The sequence below is a fragment of the Mobula hypostoma genome, chromosome 19 (genome assembly GCF_963921235.1).
Source record: "Mobula hypostoma chromosome 19, sMobHyp1.1, whole genome shotgun sequence".
Lineage (NCBI taxonomy): Eukaryota > Metazoa > Chordata > Chondrichthyes > Myliobatiformes > Myliobatidae > Mobula > Mobula hypostoma.
Window position 1 is genome coordinate 41,607,266 of NC_086115.1, and position 20,197 is coordinate 41,627,462.

At 39.2% G+C, this 20,197-nt stretch overlaps 1 protein-coding gene across 3 annotated transcripts in view; it reads right to left on the reverse strand.

Moving 5' to 3' along the window:
• Window positions 1-20,197, reverse strand: part of LOC134358996 (inositol polyphosphate-5-phosphatase A) — a 475,517-nt gene that overhangs the window by 61,282 nt on the left and 394,038 nt on the right. For all 3 annotated transcript variants that reach the window (XM_063071762.1, XM_063071763.1, XM_063071764.1), the window contains exons 10-11: window positions 7,126-7,221; window positions 6,970-7,044 (exon numbers count right to left, since the gene is read on the reverse strand). In XM_063071762.1, the coding sequence (XP_062927832.1) occupies window positions 6,970-7,044; window positions 7,126-7,221 (171 nt within the window). The remainder of the gene's footprint in view (window positions 1-6,969; window positions 7,045-7,125; window positions 7,222-20,197) is intronic.

The window sequence follows — 20,197 nt, forward strand, 5'->3', positions numbered from 1 at the left end:
CCCCTGTGCTTAACAGTTGGGGAGGTGTTCTTTTCATGAAATTCTGCACCCTTTTTTTCTCCAAACATGCCTTTGCTCATTGTGGCCAAAATGTTCTATTGTAACTTCATCAGTCCACAGGACTTGTTTCCAAAATGCACCAGGCTTGTTTAGATGTTCCTTTGCAAACTTCTGACGCTGAATTTTGTGGTGAGGACACAGGAAAGGTTTTCTTCTGGTGACTCTTCCATGAAGGTCATATTTGTGCAGGTGTCACTGCACAGTAGAACAGTGCACCACCACTCCAGAGTCTGCTAAATCTTCCTGAAGGTCTTTTGTAGTCAAACGGGGGTTTTGATTTGCCTTTCTAGCAATCCTACGAGTAGTTCTCTCAGAAAGTTTACTTGGTCTTCCAGACCTCAACTTGGCCTCCACCGTTCCTGTTAAATGCCATTTCTTAATTACATTACGAACTGAGGAAACGGCTACCTGAAAACACTTTGCTACCTTCTTATAGTCTTCTCCTGCTTTATGGGCATCATTTATTTTAATTTTCAGAGTGCTAGGCAGCTGCTTAGAGGAGCCCATGGATGCTGATTGTTGGGATTATGTTTGAGGAGTCAGGGTATTTATAAAGCTTTGAAATTTGCATCACCTGGTCTTTCCAAATGATGACTGGGAACAGGCCATAGCCCTAACAAGCTAATTAAGGTCTGAGACCTTGGTAAAAGTTATCTGAGAGCTCAAATCTCTTGGGGTGCCCAAACTTTTGCATGGTGCTCCTTTCCTTTTTTTTCCACTCTAAAATTGTACAAAACAAAAATAATACACTAACCTTGCTTAAGATGTTGAAACGATTGTTTCATATTTAACTTTATGACTTTTGGAGATCAGTTCATCTTCTACTCACTTAACTATTTACAGTAACAGAAATTCTGACCAGGGGTGCCCAAACTTTTGCATACCACTGTACATAAAACAGCACGAATAGCAAGCAATCTCAACCATACCCTTATTTTAGCAGGAGTATATTCTATCAGTTCATTATAATTAACAGTTTTTTCCCCCACACTTAGACCTTCCAGTGTGGTTCATTCATCAGTGTGTGCGTGCGTGCCTGGCAACACCAGCATTATTGGTTATTCCAAATTGTCCTTATGAAAGAGTTAATGTTTGCCAGATTGTCACTTTATCTCATTACCACTCCTCCTTGACGTCAGTTTTGTGCTAACGACAGAGAGAGGTTCACCTGCAGTGCACTTTCCCTGTCACCTTATTCTGTCCTCTGTTATTGTCTTCCTTGTAATAACTTAATGCACTGTTGTAATGAATTGACCTGTATGGACTGCACGCAAGACAAGTTTTTTACTGTTCATGTGACAATAATAAAATAATTTAATAATTTAAAATGTGAATTGGGCCCTGTATTATCACACAGCAAATTCCTCTTTACCTCAGTCTTAAGTGACTTGCCTTAACAGCCTTGACTTCCTCATCGGGAGACCACAGTCAGTGTAGACTGGAAACTACACCTCCTCCTTGCTGACAATCAATACAGGGACCAACTCAAGGATACGTGCTCAGCCCACTGCTCTACTCTCTCTACACCCATGATTGTGTGGCTCAAATGCCATCTATAAATTTGATGATGACATGACTTCCGTTGGCAAAATCTCAGATGGTGACAAGAAGGAGCACAGGAGTTAGATAGATCAGCTGGTGAGTGGCATTGCAGTAATAAACTTGCACTCAACATCAGTAAGACCATGAAATTGCTTGTGGGCTTAAGGAGGGGAAGTCAAGGGAACACACACCAGTCCTTGACAAGGGATCAGTAGTGGAAAGGGTGAGCAGCTTCAAGTTCCCGGGCGTCAACATCTCTGAGTATCTATTCTGGGTCCAACATATTGAAACAATTACAAAGAAGGGATGTCAGCAGCCATACGTCATTAGGAGTTTGAGCAGATTTGGTATATTGCCAAAGACTATAGCAAATTTCTGCAGATGTACCATGAAGATCACTCTAATTGGTTACATCACCATCTGGTATGCAGGGGCCACTGCACAGGATCATTTGAAAAAGCTGCCTCCTTAGCATCACGGACATCTTCAAAAGTTATCACCATCAACTAGGATATGCCTTCTTATTGCTACCATCAGGCAGGAGGTACAGGAGCCTGAAGACACACACTCAACATTTTAAGAACAGCTTTCAAAACCAGATTTCTGAATGGACAATGAACCAACCCATGAACAGCACCTCACACACACACACACTCTCTGTCTGTCTGTCTGTCTGTCTCTCTCTATATATACACACACACACTTCTTGTTATGTATTTTTAATGCATTGCAATGTACTGCTGTGCCGCAAAACACATTTCACACATACTGTATGTCAGTGTTAATAAAAGTGATTCTGAACTGAGCAACCACTTACCCTGAGACATTGTCCCCTCTCCCAACTTTATGTTTTCACATTAAATTAAAATTCTTTCTGATGGCGACTGCTTTTGGCAGCCCTTTGGAACGTCACCAAGTTGTCATACAACAAGTACAAGCCAAAATACAAAAAGCATTAAGCCCAAATGGTTCATCAATTTTAAATCTAATACTTATTCTTGTTCAATATCCCCCATGACCAAGTTTCAGTTAGAGTCAAAATCCAGAATCATGGCCACACTACTGGGTCTCATTTCAGAGATCTGAAATGAAACAGAAATCTTCTAGGTAGTCACATGTCAGTGTAAAACAGGGCAAGGAATTTTGTCACTGAGCTAACAAAAGGACTCTCTCAGCAATCCTGATGCTGACATCTCAAGTTTGACCAAATAAAAGAGCCCTCCGAAAGAATATTTCAAATGTAAAAAATTCCCTGGTTTAAATTGTTTCAGTTCAGGAAATAAACATGATGCCATAATAATGTTATTTAGGATAGGAAGAACTGAAAGCTCTAAACTGAGTATTCCTCTTGTGAAAAATAATTTGGGTCTTTCTCATCTATGGAATTAATTAGGCCTGTTGTGGTTCTCACTAATGTACCTGTGATTTAATCACTGTACAGAAACTTTTACTGCTCAAGAGAGAAGACATTCATGCACTATAACCCTACTTATACCAAAGGGCATTTTTATATTTGTTCTCAATTTGGAAATGTTTCACATTCTAGCCTTCACCGAAATGGGGGATAAGTATTTACTCAAATCTTTGTTCAGATAAAAACTCCCTTGTTGTGCTGCTGGGTTAAAACCGGCTGGGATTCAGCTTGATTAAATTCAGTCTGATGTAAACAGTCACCTTCGAAACCTGGCTACTTGCTGCCCCTAAGGATACCGTCAGTGCATGAGTTAGGGACTGATGTTTGATATCTTCTGGCATGTGAATTGCTTCAGGGCAGAGGTGATGGTAAATGCTGAACTATCACTTTCAGTTTGGATCAACTCTGATTTAATATGAATGCTACAGCCCATTGTAAAACAGTCTCATGTGCACTTACTTAACCATTGTCTTTTCCACGGAAATATTCCAACCAAACCTCATAGTTTATATTTCAGAAGCAGGGTGTTACATTATACAAATATTATTTGTGATGTTTAGGCATGAAATATAAATCAAACTATAGGACCATTTATAAACTTGCTCAAATATCAATTGCATATTAGCAGTGTTTAACACCCTGGGAAAGGTTTCACTGCTAATGTAATGGTCTTTCTGTAGGAGCAGTTTTTGGGTTATGATTAGAGATAATGGGTGCTTTGGAATGTGAGCTGTGTCCTTTGTTCAGGCGCAGATGAAGAGAGAAAGCACTGGAGAGAACTGGTTCTGGATTCGACCCAGTGGGGGATCGTGATTCGATGGAGCAAGGTGCCAAGATCAACTGAGGATCGGTGAATATGAATTTTGGGAAGAGTGGAGCTCCAACTTGTGTATGTTTGACTGTTTAATTATAATGGGCTCTTTCTGTTTTTTTCCTTTCTTTTCATTACTAACCCATCAGTTCAGATTCACAAATATAATTCCTTTAATTGTATGCAGTGTGCTGTCTCTTATTTCTTGGCACTGAGTTGTAACAGGATAGAAAATTACACAGCATCCACGCAAACCAGGGCATAGGGTGGGAGAGCTGTCTCAAGCTCAAGGTGGGACCGGAGTGTATATTCCCTAGACTTACCAAGGAAACCCACAAGGTTTCAAGTGCACTGTAGCAGTGGCTAAATAATCTACAGTGCTCCTGAAATCAATTCCTTTCAATATCCTTCTTTCATAATTGCTTGTGCTGTTGCATGGTATCATGGTGTTAGACATGGACATTGGGGTTGTGTAGGTCCCTTTCCATATGTGTTCTAACGCTATGGAGCAGAATTTCATCGCCTATTATCTTGGACAGCCTTGACAAATAGACTAAGACCTCACTCAACAGTGGTCACCTGATGTTAAAAGAATTCACACATGGGCATCTTCCACTCTTCAGAAATTCAGGGGAACCGAGACATCCTTGACACCAAGGGATTATCAAAGCAGGAGGATGGGTGAGGTGCCAGTGACCACTTAGAATCACTTCAACAAAGCAGACGCTGTAGCACAGTTGAGGATTCTTGTAATAACAGTAGTTACAACCAAAATTCTCTGATGGTCCTGGAATGTTTGTTCCATTAATAGCAGTAGCCTTTCAGTCCTTTAGTGGCAATACTCAGGTAGGAGTGGGACCAAGGCAGTGGTCCCCAACCTCCGGGCCGCGGACCGATTAGCTTGTTTATTTCGGCTTTTTTCTTAAAGATGTGCTGGGTGCATCCCGGCTACCACTGCACCCCTGCATGCTTCATGGCCTGGAGGTTGGGGACCACTGGGCTAAGGGAAAGTTGGTGGAGTAGGAGCGAGAATAAATGCCAAGAAAAGATGTAGAGGGAAACATGAAAATAAGACTAGTTACTTGATGGACTACTTCTCATTGTGCTATAATGAGTTCAATAATGTACAATATAACAGAAAACAAACATTCACCTTTAACTGGTACAAAGATAATTGATCACCAAAGAACATAATTTCCAAACAAAGCTTGCCCTCTGTCTGCTGAGTTAAAAATGATGAATGCTTCCAGCAATGACCATCACTTCTCAAAATTCAAAACTCCACCTCCCTGGGAGAAAGAGAAGTCCCTCTCTGTTAGCATTATTACAGACTTGGCAGTTTGCCTATAATCTAATTAAAGACTGATTAAACAACTAAGGGAATGGCATTTTTTAAGTGGCAGGTTGAAGACTGAATTTGCAAATCTGCATCAGATTTACAGAATCATTTTAAGTTTCTGAATTAAGAGGTCTTGGTGAGCATAGATGCAGGAAATATTCCTTAACTTTCTTTTATAGTCTTAGAGCATTCAGATGGCAGTTAAGGCAGTGGCATGTTCCTCCTATGGTACCAGGGAGACTTCGAGTGTCAATGAGGATTTCACATGTGAAGTGTGTCCAGCTGCTGCTCCTGGCCAACCATGTGAAGGAGCTGGAGTGGAATGCCCTCAGGATCATCTGTGATGCTGAGAGTTTCACAGATATGAATTTTAGTGAGGTGGTCACACCTAAGGTACAGGCAGAAGCCAGTTTGGTTACCAACATTTTGGATACGACTGGGAGGGGGTGTGGAAATGACACAAGGACTGCTCAGTGGGGAAGAGTGAAGGAAGAAAGAAATATAGTGAGGGGATTTGATAGTTAGGGGGACAGACTGGAGATTCTGTGGCTGCAAAAGGGACTCTGAAACAATAGAGTTGTCATTGTAGGTGATTTCAACTTACTGAATATAGACAGGGACTGCCACACTGTTAAGGCTTAAATGGGTAGATTCTGTTAAGTGCATTCAGGAAAACTTCCATGGATGAAATACAAAGGCAGCTAGTAGGGAAAGGGTATTTGACCTAATTGTGGTAATAAGATGGGGCAAGTGACTGATGTGACAGTGGGGAAGCACATTGATACATATTTGGTAAATCATCAAAGTCTTGCACAGATTTGTATAGGTGTACAGTAGCGAACATTGTGCCTGGTTGCATCATAGCCTGGCATGGAAACTTCAATGTAAGTTTTAACAAGAAGATGCAGAAACTTGTAAACTGAGAGGTGATTTTATGGATGAGTTTAAAAATCATTAGGGGCATAGACAGGGTGTATGGGCTCAGTCTTTTTCCCAGAGTCGGGGGTATCAACAACTAAAGGGCATTGGTTTAAACTGAGAAAAGAAAGATTTACGAGGAGCTTGAAGGACAACTTTTTGACAAAAAAAAGGGTGGTGTCTATGTGGAGTCAGCTGCCAGAGGAAGAAGTTGAGCACGTGCAATAATAATTATAGAAGACAGTTGGACAGGTACATGGATTGAAAAGGTTTAGAAAGTTGTCCGTTACATGCTGGCAAATGGAACCAGCTTGTAAGAGGCATTTTGGTTGGCATGGACCAATGGACCATTGGGTCTATTTCAGTGCTGCGTGATTCCGTAATTCTATGACTCCAAGAGAAAGGCACTGTATTTATAAAGACCAACTACTTTAGAGCAACATCCAGTGAGGGAAAAACACTCCAGAATGCTACCTGAACAGAACTGTATCTTCTGAATATGTTACATTTTCCTTGCTTAGGACTCTGTGAACTCATTTGCAGCAACTTCAAAGTTTTCATGATATCAGTTTTTTCCCCATTTTACATCTGTACTGATTTTTACTTATTTATAATTAAGCCAATGGAAATGAAAATCTGGAGAGATGCATTAATTCTGGTTCAAAAGACAAGCTCAATAAAGAAGCTGTGTTAAGTAATTTAATTGATTAACATTGTGCTGGTGTGATGAAAAGCTCTGTAATACACATTAACAAACTGTCACATTTTAGATAGACAAGTATCTTAAGACAATTAGATTTCACTTTTTGCCATTGAGACTCGATAAACAATTCAAAATTAACTGTGTCATAAACCCACCCTTTGAGAGGCAAATCAAATTCTCACCTCAACACCATTGTTTTGCCGAAATACATCTTGGTTAAAATAATCAAAAAGCTTCTTTTCTAGTTGAAGCACCACCTGTAGTAACAAGAAAATACACTTAAATACATATTCCGTACAAAGCATGCTTATCTAATAATTTTCCCTTGTAAAACATACCTTCCGATCATTCATTGATTCACGGAAAATTAGCTTGTTTATTTGATTGGTGTCTGCAGCCCGAATAGTTTGCATTGTTGCTGTTGCACACAGCGCCTAAATAAAATTAAAACAAGCACTGGTAAAGGAGGTGCATCAAATTACTACTTAGGTTGTCAATATTTGGTATAGAGTGACCAAAAGTATTGTTAAAAAATGAATTAAGCATTGATCTTCCTTGACTTCATTTTTACAATTGATTTTTCTCAGTGAACTAGAGAAGGAACTGTTAGATATGAAACACTGCGGTTTAAGATGCTGGTGAAAATGTATTTATTCATTATGATACATTCAATTATATTCAACATTAAGGACAAAAACAATTAAGATTATTTTTGTATCAATTTGTTGAGTCAGAATTATATATGATTTAAAAGGACCTCCTCCTTTGTTGTCTGAGGAAGCAAGTAGCTGTCATTGTACAGAATGGAGAGAGAAATTATCTGCTCTCAAATCAACTTTACACAGGTAACGTAATGTATAACCCCAATGGAAGGAATGAGGCCCACTAATATGTTGGTGATCCACTGGCATCATCTCAGTAAGCTGTCCTGCTCTTCATCCCACTTATAGCGCAAGTAAACTTTCCCATTTGCAAACGAAGATTTGACACATTTGCCTTGCCAGGAAGCTGCAAGAAGGTATGTCTTGGGAGGAGGGGCAGTGCAGCACCTAGGGCTGGATGGAGGGCAGTGGGAACGGTGATGAAGGCAGATGATGGTGTAGATAATCGGTATAATGCAGTGCAGAATTGTGACTGCCACAGCTTTACAGCCATTGTCTACTCTGCATCTAGGTTCACATAATGATCTTGAGTAAATTTGTGACAAATGGTTTAAAATTGGAATTAGGCTATCTAGGTATGCATACAAGGGGAAATACATATTGGTAGGCTGTCGAAAATGTCTGAAAATTGACCTAACCTGATGTTAGCTCCAAAAGCAATCAGGTCTCAGTTGTCCACAAACATTGCATCTGCAGGTGGCTAATATTGTGGTGATGTGAAGGAGTTTCTGTTCCTACTCAGTTTGCACTCTCGTTGCAGATCAGATACAGTACTGAGGATAGCTGTTCCTTCCATCAGTATCGCGAGCCCTTATCAAATTGTTTCTTTCACATTTTGTTTTTAATTTCCTCTCTCGCATAAATTCCATATGAGCAAATTTTCATTCTTTATTTGGATTTGTGAATTCTGTAAGAGTGAGCTTCCATTATCTGAACTACTATCACATGAGGTTCACTGTTCAAGAAAAAAGAGAGAAAACACGGGTACATATTTGAGTTTCCTAACTTTTTAATATTCTTTGTCAGTTTCAATGATACCACCAAATTAACCAATAACAACCTTTGCTTTGGGAAGGGCACAAGGACACTTAGTGGCCACTTTATTACGTACACCAATATCAACTGCTCCCATAGCCCATCCACTCCAATGTTTCATGTGTTGCGCATTGAAGATGCTCTCCTGCATACCACTGTTGTTTCGCGTGTTATTTGAGTTACTGTCGCCTTCTTGTCAGCTTGAAACAGTCTGGTCATTCTCCTCTGACGTCTCTCACCAACAAGGCGTTTCATTCACAGAACAACGACTCACTGGAAGTCTTTTTGTTTTTTGCACCATTCTCTCTAAACTCCAGAGAAAATCCTAGAGGATCAGCAGTTTCCGAGATACTCAAACCACCCCGACTGGCATCAACAATCATTCCACGGTCAAAGTCACTTAGATCACATTTCTTCCCCATTCTGATGTTTGATCTGAACAACAACTGAACCTGTTGACCATGTCTGCATGCTTTTATGCATTGAGTTGCTGCCACATGATAGGCTGATTAGATATTTCCATTGATGATCAAGTGTACAGGTGTACCTAATAAAGTAACATCCAAATGTATAATTCCTCTAAGGTAATGTGCCAGGGCACATTGAGTTCTGCTCTGAAAATATGGACCCAGCTATTATGGCAAACATTGATCCCAGAAGGAATGTTGACATTTTGCCTGGAACTGAACGTTACAGCTGACCTTAAGCAATATGCAAGATGCTGAAGGATCTCTGTAGGTCAGGCAGCATCAATGAAGGAAATTGGACAATTGAATTGACTTTATTTCTTACATCCTTCACATACATCCATCTAAATGTGCCACGTGCAATCATAGTAATTTATAATAAATAGAACAGTCAATGTAATATAGAGTACACTCAAATCAGCATGAGTTCATCAGTCTGATGGCCTGGTGGAAGAAGCTGTCCCGGAGCCTGTTGGTCCTGGCTTTTATGCTGTGGTACTGCTTCCCGGATGGTAGCAGCTGGAATAGATTGTGGTTGGGATGACTTGGGTCCCTAATGATCCTACGGGTCCTTTTTACACACCTGTCCTTGTAAATGCTCTGAATCATGGGAAGTTCACAACTACAGATGCGCTGGGCTGTCCGCATCACTCCCTGCAGAGTCCTGTGATTAAAGGAGGTACAGTTCCCATACCAGGCAGTGATGGAGCCAGTCAGAATGCTCTCAATTGTGCCCCTGTAGAAAGTTCTTAGGATCTGGGGGCCCATACCAAACATACAAAAATTGGTGTTTTGGGTCAAGAATCTTCAGCTGGACTGAAAGACCCAATACACCATACTGCTTCAGATTCAAGCCTCTGCAGTACCTTGCGTATTGATTTTACAGCTAACCTTATTGAAATTAATGGGGCAAAGACTGGGGCTTCCAGAAGAAGGTCTTAAGTGATGAGGGCTTCATTCAAGGCATCTAGTTTCCAAAGTAGCCTGACCCTTCTATGTTTTTTTTAAACTTGGGATCATCTTCCTTCCTTCGGAGTCCTGAATAAGGGCCTTGGCCCGACATGTCGACTGTTTATTCTTTTCCATAGATGCTGCCTGACCTGCTGAGTTCCTCCAGCATTTTGTGTGTGTTCCTCTATGTAAGGGAGCCAACATTTTGCGCTCAGGCTAGTGTCATGCTTCCCAAGGGTTACAGTACTATCAATTAGATTTACCACAGATATCCCAGCTGAGCCTTTTCCAAAAATGATCTACCCTTCAATCCAGCAGCAATATCAATGCCTGCAATACATTGCTTTCTTTGTGCCTCTCTGCTAAAATTCTACAAGAAAATTGAATATCAGTAGTTAAATATTCTGCTTATAACACCACCATCTAAAGGGAACTTGTAATGTGCATTTTTCATAGAAAGACAAATCCATCCAGGTGAGTAGGAAAGTCTTCCCATTCACGGAGCTGGTTGGGAAGCAAAAGGGGTGGACAAATCCAACTAAAATTCTAAGAGGTCGCAAAACTCTTCTTATTATTGGATGACCAGCATCTACCTCTGTGCACGTCCAGAAGCCTGTGCTGAAGTGTTACGTCACTGGACTTAGTTTCCCACTGTCTCTGTAGCAACAGTAATTTTACAAGGCGTGGGCTATACTGTTTAATTCCAGACCATGGGTACATTCCATGTGATTCTCTTTACGTCTTACAGTAGTTTGTTCTGCATTTTACAAATTCTCGTTGCTTTGGTCGCAAAAAAATTAAACTTGTTTTATCAGATGTATAAATGACACATTACGCAATAAAACTCCTAATGAATCCAGCATAAAATAAAGGTTGAAACGGAGGCTTCGTTTAAAGTGAGCTGACAGGAACCAATAGGAATATCAAAAGTTGTAGCGGAACATATGTTAATAATAGAGTACAGTAAATTCAAGTGGCTATGAAGACTGGTCTAATTATGAGCAAGCAGCAGAATTTAAAAAAAGAGAACGTTCTGTCACCCAAATAGCTCCTAGGCAGGTGATAAACCACTAAAATATGAACAATAATCAAATGCAGCCAGTATGTGCTGAAAGTGTTAAAATCCATCAATATCTAATCAATGCTGTACAATGTTTTTGAAAACTCTAGTATGTAAAAATGATTTCAGCCACACACCACTAAGCACTCAAACCAAACCATTTCTCCCTGTCCTTTTTTTCCCCTTTTGATCAGGGAACAGTTTACCATCTGTGTTCAAATGACATAATCCACAGAAGAGCCGGTTCCCATACTGAACACAACTGGCTCAAAGTTTTAAATTCAAAGCACAGATTAGTTAATCACATCAAACCAAAGAGCCCTTTAGACTCATATGTCACAAATCAGCCTGGTCGTCTTTAAATGCTGCACCACATCAGAACAAGTACCAGAACAAACCAAAGCAGAAACCTCCAGCTTTCTAAAGCCCCAACAAATCGGTCCATCTTTCAGTCATTTAAACTTTCCAATCAAGGGTCAATATGGTCCAAGCATCCAAATGCTAATGCGCTTAAGTGTACTTAAGCTGCTTTCCAAAGTGAATGGGTGAAAAGGACGGCAAAGGACAAGGCAGAGTTACTGTCACTGTCAAAAGTCATTGTACCAACCTCCAAGCGGGCACAATTCAACAGTCATGATTTTAAAGCACCTCCTGAGAACCTGGACTGCCCTCATATCGAACCGATTTAATGTTTCACTAAGTAGCAAAAATCTCCTATGCTGCTGATCAAAATAAATAATCCATTATTCTCATGTTTTCTGAAGTAACGAAATTCAGAAATGATCTCAGAGTAGCTTCATTTCCATTTAGACACTGTTCTCCTTCTCCTGATCTACAGCCTTTCAAATACTGGATTATACATCAGAAATCAGATTTACAAAAGATGTTAGTGTTAGTCGCTGGTTTAATTACAACTGGGGTTCCTTTCTGCATCATTGGTTTTACCAAGTGACTTTTATGGCATTCATACCTAATGAGATTGTGGTTGGTAGCTGCATAGGATGTTTACATTCCATTTTGCAGTGATTTTCTAAAGGGCTACTACAACAACGGTGTCCCTTTACTATTTGAACGAGTGTGTAAAATATATAAAAGTGATGAATTACATGGCAACTTATGTTTTTTTCGTCTGTACACATTTCACTGATATTGTCATGCTGTTAAAACATCCCCAAATTAAGATATGGTTGCAAGTAGGTGGACTTTATTTTGTAAAACTATTCAATTTAGAGACCTAAAGCATAATAATACCCTGAAAAATACTCACATGGCTAGTTGATTAAGTAATAAAACAATATCATTGAAGAAATAATTTAACACTTAGCTTTTTAATGCTTTTTTGATGGTTGCAAGGCAAATGAACTCAACTGATAAAAATAACTGCTACCATCATTAAAATATGTAATAACTATGAACTGCAATTAATCTATGGCTTTAATGAGCTCAATCAGAGCTCCAGATTAACCTGAAAAATGAAGAGAGTGTAGAACCATACAGCTGACTTCATTTATTTCTAGAATAATATGTTTAAGCAAGGAATCAAGAACGTTCGAGGAGGCATTGAAATGTAGAGAGGTTGAAGAATGACCACTTGAAAACTTAAAAACCCATATGACATCAAAGAAACGGCTGGCTGCACAGAAAGATATGTCATAGGCTGTGGTACCACTCTCCAATCTCAGTGCAAAATCACTATGGGTGTTATTAAAATCTCAGCTAATAAAAAATATTAATGATCAGATTTCTGCTGGTGCTCATTGTAAAATACAGTTAATTGGAAAAAGGAATGACTTTGATATATTCTGGGGATGTTAATAGTATGTCCTTTTTCGGTAGAACACCTGGAGCACATCTACAAACTCCTCAGCAGGTATTGAGGTGCTATTTCCTTTTCAATATTTAAAAAAGTGCTATTAAATTCATTTGTCAATCCCGTATGGCTGAGAACCACAAATCTCCAATGTACTGCCTGTGTTAAACCCTGACAGCAGTATTCTGTTTCTCCACAGGAAGACATTTGTGTATTCTTCTGCTCAATGTGATTTCCACATTTTAACTCATCTGCCATCCAATTCCCTGCTCAGAAGGACAAATTGCTCTCTGTGATTCCTTTCAGCATTTGCACTGCAAGCAGAAAATTGTGACTGAGCAGAAACATAAGAAACAGCAGCATAAAAATTCATCACTTTGGCCTGTTGACCTCTCACCACTAGGTTGACACACCCTGTCTCGGTGAGTAGCATCAAGGGAGAAATGTGCGGCCTGGGTGAGTAGAATTACTAACAAAAAAAACTTAGAAACAGGAAAAGCCCACCAGATGCTTCATTGTCCTGTATTCTTTTCTAAAGAACTGGTCCATAAAAAAGGTCTACCACATGGCATATTGGATGGAATGAGTACAGTCATTGTTTCATGGCAATACTGTCACTTACTGACTGCAGTACAAAGAGATGTAATGCAAGATTAAATCCAGACTTTTAGCTAGCAGATTAAAACCAATCATGACAGATGTCCATGAGACTGTTTAACATACAAAATGCATGACACGTCCATGAAGTGAAGGATAAAGCTCTGCATTTCTTCAAGAGAGCAGTTACTACAATTTTGCCTCAAAGGAAGAAATTCTAATGATGCCTAACACACTTGCTTTAGCTTTCAACAATGCGTGAATCTGGAGGTTCATTAGTGAGTTAGATTTAGACATGCTCTGTAACATTTGTCAGGCTGTGGAGCTTTGTTTTTGAGTGAAATTACTTCCAAAAATTAAGAATTTTAATTTTTAAGAAAAAAGCCTGCAAACATAGAAATTTAGGAAGTAAAATAATGAACTCTTAAGTTCTTGTTTTGTTATGCTGATATATGCAGTAGTGTCAATTTAATTTCAGAGGTTTATCAGTGGTTTATTAGCGATAGTGTGAATTTTGGTGGGGACGGCAATAATATTTGAAAGTTGAAGAGAAAAGGGAACACAGTTCATTTGAGTACTACCATTTAAAAAAAAGTGTTGCATATTTTGATCCAGTATTTTAAAAGACACACTGGCTCCTATCATTGAGGAAGACTGGCGAGAGCTTGGGTTTAACTGTGTGCATCCAGAAATGAATTTAAAAGTAGGTTTGGTCAATCTAAGTCTGAGCAGCACAAAGCAACCATCCAGTGGGTGGGCTTCCGATACATTTTACCAATTTTTCATGCCCATCCCTCTAAATGTGACCCTGCTCCTCAGCTTTTATGCCTCTGACAACTTGGCTGAGGAAAACATGCGGCCTCTCTGATAGCATGAAATTGGGAACAATGGTGTGGGATAAGAAGAGCTACGAGGATGGATATAGCTAGAGCCTACCCAATTTCATCTGGAAACAGATGTTAGTTAAACCAATGTGAGCACACAACCCAAAAGAAGCACTTTCTGTGATTCTGGAAAAAAAATGATACCCGCAATTGTTTTTGTACAGCAAGACAATAAAACACAAATCCTGACAGAGATAAAACTAAAGAGGATAAGTAAAGCAAATGAGAGTCATGTATTTCCACAGAACTGCAGTTATTGTCAGAAGAATCAATTAGCAGAACATAGGACTTTTGGATGACCATTATTCTTTAAAAAGGATCAATTAGCACAACACTAAGCTGCACTTAACCAAAACTGGATTGACATCATAGTATAATTAATAGCTGATCACTGGGCAAAGATTGAACTGTTGTGATCTTGACTAAATTTACCTTGTTTATCTCTGGGCAAAGAAAAGGTAATCTGGAAGTATGGGCATCCATACTTGTTTTGCAAACAAGTTTTTTTGCTGGTCTTTAATAAAAAATAAAAATTCCAAAGTACCAATTTAATAAGTAGCAAGTCAGCTGTAGAAGGGGAAACACATCCACTTTCACTAAATTGCAGAATGTATCTACAGTCCCTTTTTACTACCTTTTGAAGGGCTGCATCACATGATCTATACAGGATAATGAGAATGCACCAGTTTAGCAATCATTTAAAGTGCCAGTCCACATGCTCCCTTTACAGTTCATGGAGATAACAGAGTTTATAATTTTAAAAAACAGGCTTTTCATAGTTAGTACTTGTAATCCATCAGAAAGGAAAATGATCTTTGCAGTGGGTTCTCCTAAACAGTATTGTCAACTACAATATCGTGTTTTGTGCTTAAGATGTTTTCCACGGCTTTTTCCGTGGTGATGAACATTTAAAATAGAGCAGGCTCAATGACTCCTTTTACAAAGTCTTAATTAATTTTGAAAATATGACAGCCTGATTAAGATAAAGCTCTAGAGAAATGAGCCTCATCTTCAAAAACCCTGGCAACAAGGCACAGCTGGTGACTCCGCAAGAGTCACAGCTAGTCCTTGGCAAGGAAAGCTCTGAGCTTCCAAACCTCCATCAATCATCATCAGTGTCGGCTCTGTGATGAATGGCAGGTGTGGCAGCATCTCGCGCCAGGCTCCCCGCTCAGTGACGGGTGTTACTGGTACCACTGTCTCTCCATGTCAAACCATGCCAGCTGAAGCCCACAGCTGCCAGTTGCTTCTATTCAGACACATGCTCACACTGACAGCAGCAGCTACTTTTAAACATGTTATTATTAATTACATTAATGATGCTACGGCCTATTAAAAATGCAACATAACTACATTCTTTCTGTGTATGTTTTAATTATGCTCAGTGCTTCGGCAAATTAGATCAAAGTCCTGGCTTTTCTGTTCCACTCAGTTACCCTGTTTGTATTAATTTACATCTCAAATAGGCGATGCTGTTAATTCCAGCTGGGAATAACCTCTCTTTTATTCTTTAACAGTGTCATCTTTCCACATAATGAAGCTTTGTAGGACCCAGGATCTGATACAGTTTAATCTCCTCTGTTTGTGCAAATTAAAACCTGGTTTATGGCCACATGCATCCAGATTCTCTGGGGGCTGGAAGTGCCCATCGCCAGTTGTGAAACAATACAGTCAGCTGCATTGATAACACAGCTCCTGCCCTCCCGTTGAATGATGGAAGGGAAAACAATTGCATCATTTAATTTACTATTTCAGTGATTATATGCCTCATTGGCTTCTCGTTGTTTTGATGATGGATTTAATTAACCTCCAATGGATCTTTCTCGTAGCAAGGTTAGTGGCAGGGAGGAATTGGAAATGTCAAAAATCCCAGTGAAAAGAATAGAAAAAGTGATATGCTGCTGGAAAAGCTGTTGGCCTTCTGAATTGATCATGTCTTAATCATAACATCAAAAAAGTAACAGTCTATTTAACATTCTGATAGATGATGAATAACATCCAAACTTTGTTTGCTGAGCTTTACAATAGATTAACTTGAGCTGTAAATTACAATTTATTCTGTGGCACATTGTTGAGACTTTTTACTGTGAATAAAAAAAGACAGAGCTAAGCAAATATTACATTAATACTCTGACCTCAAAAGAGTCCAATAAATGAGATTTACAACATGATTTATGATGGACACTCCAAATGCAAGATATCTAACAAAGGATAAAATATTTTTAAAAAGAAAAACTCTGTATGGATATAGAAAAGAATCAATCATTAATTTCCATAGATTGATGAGCCTGGAGAGATTAATGAAATAAAATTATTTAGATAACACACACAAAATGCTGAAGAAACTCAGCAGGCCAGGCAGCATCTATGGAAAAGTGTACACAGTCAGTGTTTCGGGCCCAAACTCTTCATCGGGACCCTTCATGGACTCTAAAATTATTTAAAGTTGCATGTGCTGTTTTACGGGGGTGGTGCGCTAGCGCAGTGGTTTGCACAATGCTTTACAGTACAGGTGACCTGAGTTCAGTTCCCACCACTGTCTGTAAAGAGTTTGTATATTCTCCCCGTGACTGTGTGGGTTTCCTTTGGGTGCTCTCGCTTCCTCCCACAATCCAAAGAAAGATGTATCGGTTGGTAGGTTAACTGGTCATTGTAAATTGTCCTGCGATTAGGCTGGGTTTAAATAGGGTGTTGCTGGGTGACGTTTCTCAAATCGCAGACGGGCCTATTCTGCACTGTATCTCAATAAAATACATAAATAGCAATCAATCTGCACACAGCAAGATTCTCAGAAACAACAAATAGGATAAACAATGAATGAAGTAATTTTAGTGATAATGGTTGGAAGGCAACTATTGGCCAAGACACTTAGAGAAATTGCAAGCTTTTTTTTTTATATAAGTGTCATGGGATCTTTATCACGTAATTAACTGGGTAGATCTCAATGTCCTATCTGAATAATGGGTCCCTTACCCAAAGGAATCTATAAATGAAGAATTCTTTCTTTATTATCCAAAAGGATTAGGTATATATGTCTGCTTTTGTTTAATGAAAAATGATACATAAAGGAGGGTGCATACTGTCTGCAGAAACTAAATCATTGCACAAATGTGTTTGCTTTGACTGAGCGACACAACTGCATTTTACATTTCAATGGCATTTAAAACTTGAAAGGTTACAGATTTTTTTTAAAAACTGTAGACTTTTTTCCTTTAAAAAATTCTTCGAAAGTCATTTTTATACACATTGACTTCATGGAAAATGTCCGTGATTGGTCTGGCCAATCACAAGGTCTAGCCAAGCTTTTATTAGCTTGCTGTTTCGGCGGGAATGCGGACCACCTCTGGAGAGCATAGTGACACCATTAGTATCCACGTGGCTGTGCCTTTTGTTCGGTTTCAAAGGAGATCAGTGAATAAAGGTCAATTGAAGTCAATTCTTTATGTCTGATCCAATTAATTATTCTGTTAATGCAAGGGTGGCTGCAGCATTCAGTTACTGATCTCCACAGAGTAAATCTATACCCGGAAACATGTAGGTTTTTGATACAATCTGAGGGCATTTCAGGGTATTAACACAGGGAATCTAGATAATGCATTCCTGCTGATAGAAACTATCCCACACTTCAAATCATTGTAGGCTGAGCAATGTAATATATCTCAAATAAAGTGCCAAGATCATGCTTGTAGATGAGCATAACAATGCCAGTTGACTGATACATTACTCCTTTGATGAACCATCCAAATAGCAATTCATTTCCTTCAGAAGTGATTTTTTAAATTTGCTTCATTCAGATCTAGAAGGTTGGTCGGGGTGCAGGGAAAGTATCTGATTTCATGTGCCTTACTGGGATGCTTTATGTGAAAAGGAATTTCTAATCAACGGGAATGAACAATACAACCTTGCCCTTATTTCAATATCCCTCCGTTCTCCCAACTTCATGCATATACTTTTAAACTCAGAAAATAGGACAATATGCAGGCCATTTGGCTCTTCAAGCCTGACCCATCATCCAAACTGGGAACATCTAACCTATCCCACTCTTTCCATGTATAATACTTCTCCATACATGTAAGATCCTCACTGTTAGACATGTGATGGAGATAGAAAGCACTGTTGTAGCATCAAAAGATGCTATACTCCCCATTTCATACCCCAAACATTTTAAAATATAGGTTAAATTCATTTAATTATATGAACAGAAAAATTAAAATGTTTTGTTTTCAGAATAATGATGATAGTGAGGGATGTAAAATTCCAGCATGGAGTGTGGAAATCTGTGTTGGGTGCCAACCAAACAGGCTGAATGCTAATTCGAATACTGCACCTTGTTACTTCTGATATTGAGAGCTTAACAGGATGACTTGATTAATCCAATCTATTCTTCACCTTACCATGGAGGAAATCCCTTTTAGCCACAGGCAAATGAAAGGTAATTGTTACTGTCAGGTTACTGGCAGTGCCTCTACCTTCTTAGTTTGCACCGATTTGGCTGCCATCTAAAAGTTTGACAAGCTTCTATAGATCACAGTGGAGAGAGTATCCTGACTGGTTGCATCACGACCTGGTATGGAAACACGAATGCCCAAGAATACAAAACCTACAAAAAGCGGTGGATATACTCCAGTCAATCCCAGGAAAAGCCCTCTCCACCATTGATATATCTCCTTACTGACATGAGACTCCTGTAAAGCCACTGAGAAACTGTGAATAGAGACCACATTGGTGTCAGAAGTCAGCATTTCAGAGGATCTGTCTGGGACCACCACTTAAGTACCATTACAAAAAGCCATGGCAGTGCCTCTACTTTCTTAAGAGGTTTGCACAGATTCCGCATGCCATCTAAAACTTTGACAAACTTCTATAGATTACAGTGGAGAGAGTATCCTGACTGGTTGCATCATCGCCCGGTATGGAAACATGCAAGAGCCTACAAAAAGTGGTAGATATAGCCCAGTCCATCACAGGAAAGCCCTCTTCACCACTGAGCACATCTACAAGGAGCACTGTCAAGGCGAAGCAGCATCCATCATCAAGGACCCCCACCATTCAGGCCATTCTCTCGCCTTGCTGCTGCCACCATGAAGGAAGTACAGGAGCCTCACATCCCACACGACTAGGTTCAAGAAGTTCAACCCTCAGACTCCTGAACCAGCATGTATAACTTTACTCACTTCAACACTGAACTAATCACTGAACACAACTGAATGACTCACTTTCAAGGACTCCACAACTCATGTTCTCAATATTATTTACATATTTATTATGGTTATTATTTGTTTTTGCATTTGCAGTTTGTCTTTTCGTCCACATTGGTTGCTTATCAGTCTTAGATTGTGTGTGGTTTTTCATTTGATTTTTTTTTGTTCTACTGTGAATGCCTGCAAGAAAATGAATCGTACGTAAGTGCAGTACTGTGCAAAAGTCTTAGGTATATGTGTATTTCCAAGACTTTTGTACAGTACTGTATATGGTGACATATACGTACTTTGATTATAAATTTACTTTCAACTTTGAATTTTTTGAAATCAACTAAAAGCTAGTAAACGCTTATCATGAAACAATAATCATTATCATTGAATGTGACGTCATTGAATTGAGCCAATGAAAACACACTGTCCTGAAATAAGTTTTGCTCCAAATGTAGTTAATATTGCATTTAATTGTACGTAATAAGTTAAACACCAAATAATAGTTTTTATTTGAAACCTTAAAAGAACTTTGACTTCTTTTGAAAATCATGTTGTTTTTCTGTAGCAGAGTGGCTGTCATTTTAAAAAATCTCTTTCTGAAAGGAAGAAGCTTAAAATTCACAAGGTTACAAAGATGCCATATTCCTTAATGCAGATTTAAATATGAGGCTTTGGTAGTGCCCAGATTTGAATTTCCTACCATTTGCTTTTATTGGCTGCTCCACTAAAAGGGGCTGGGCTGTTTTCGGGTT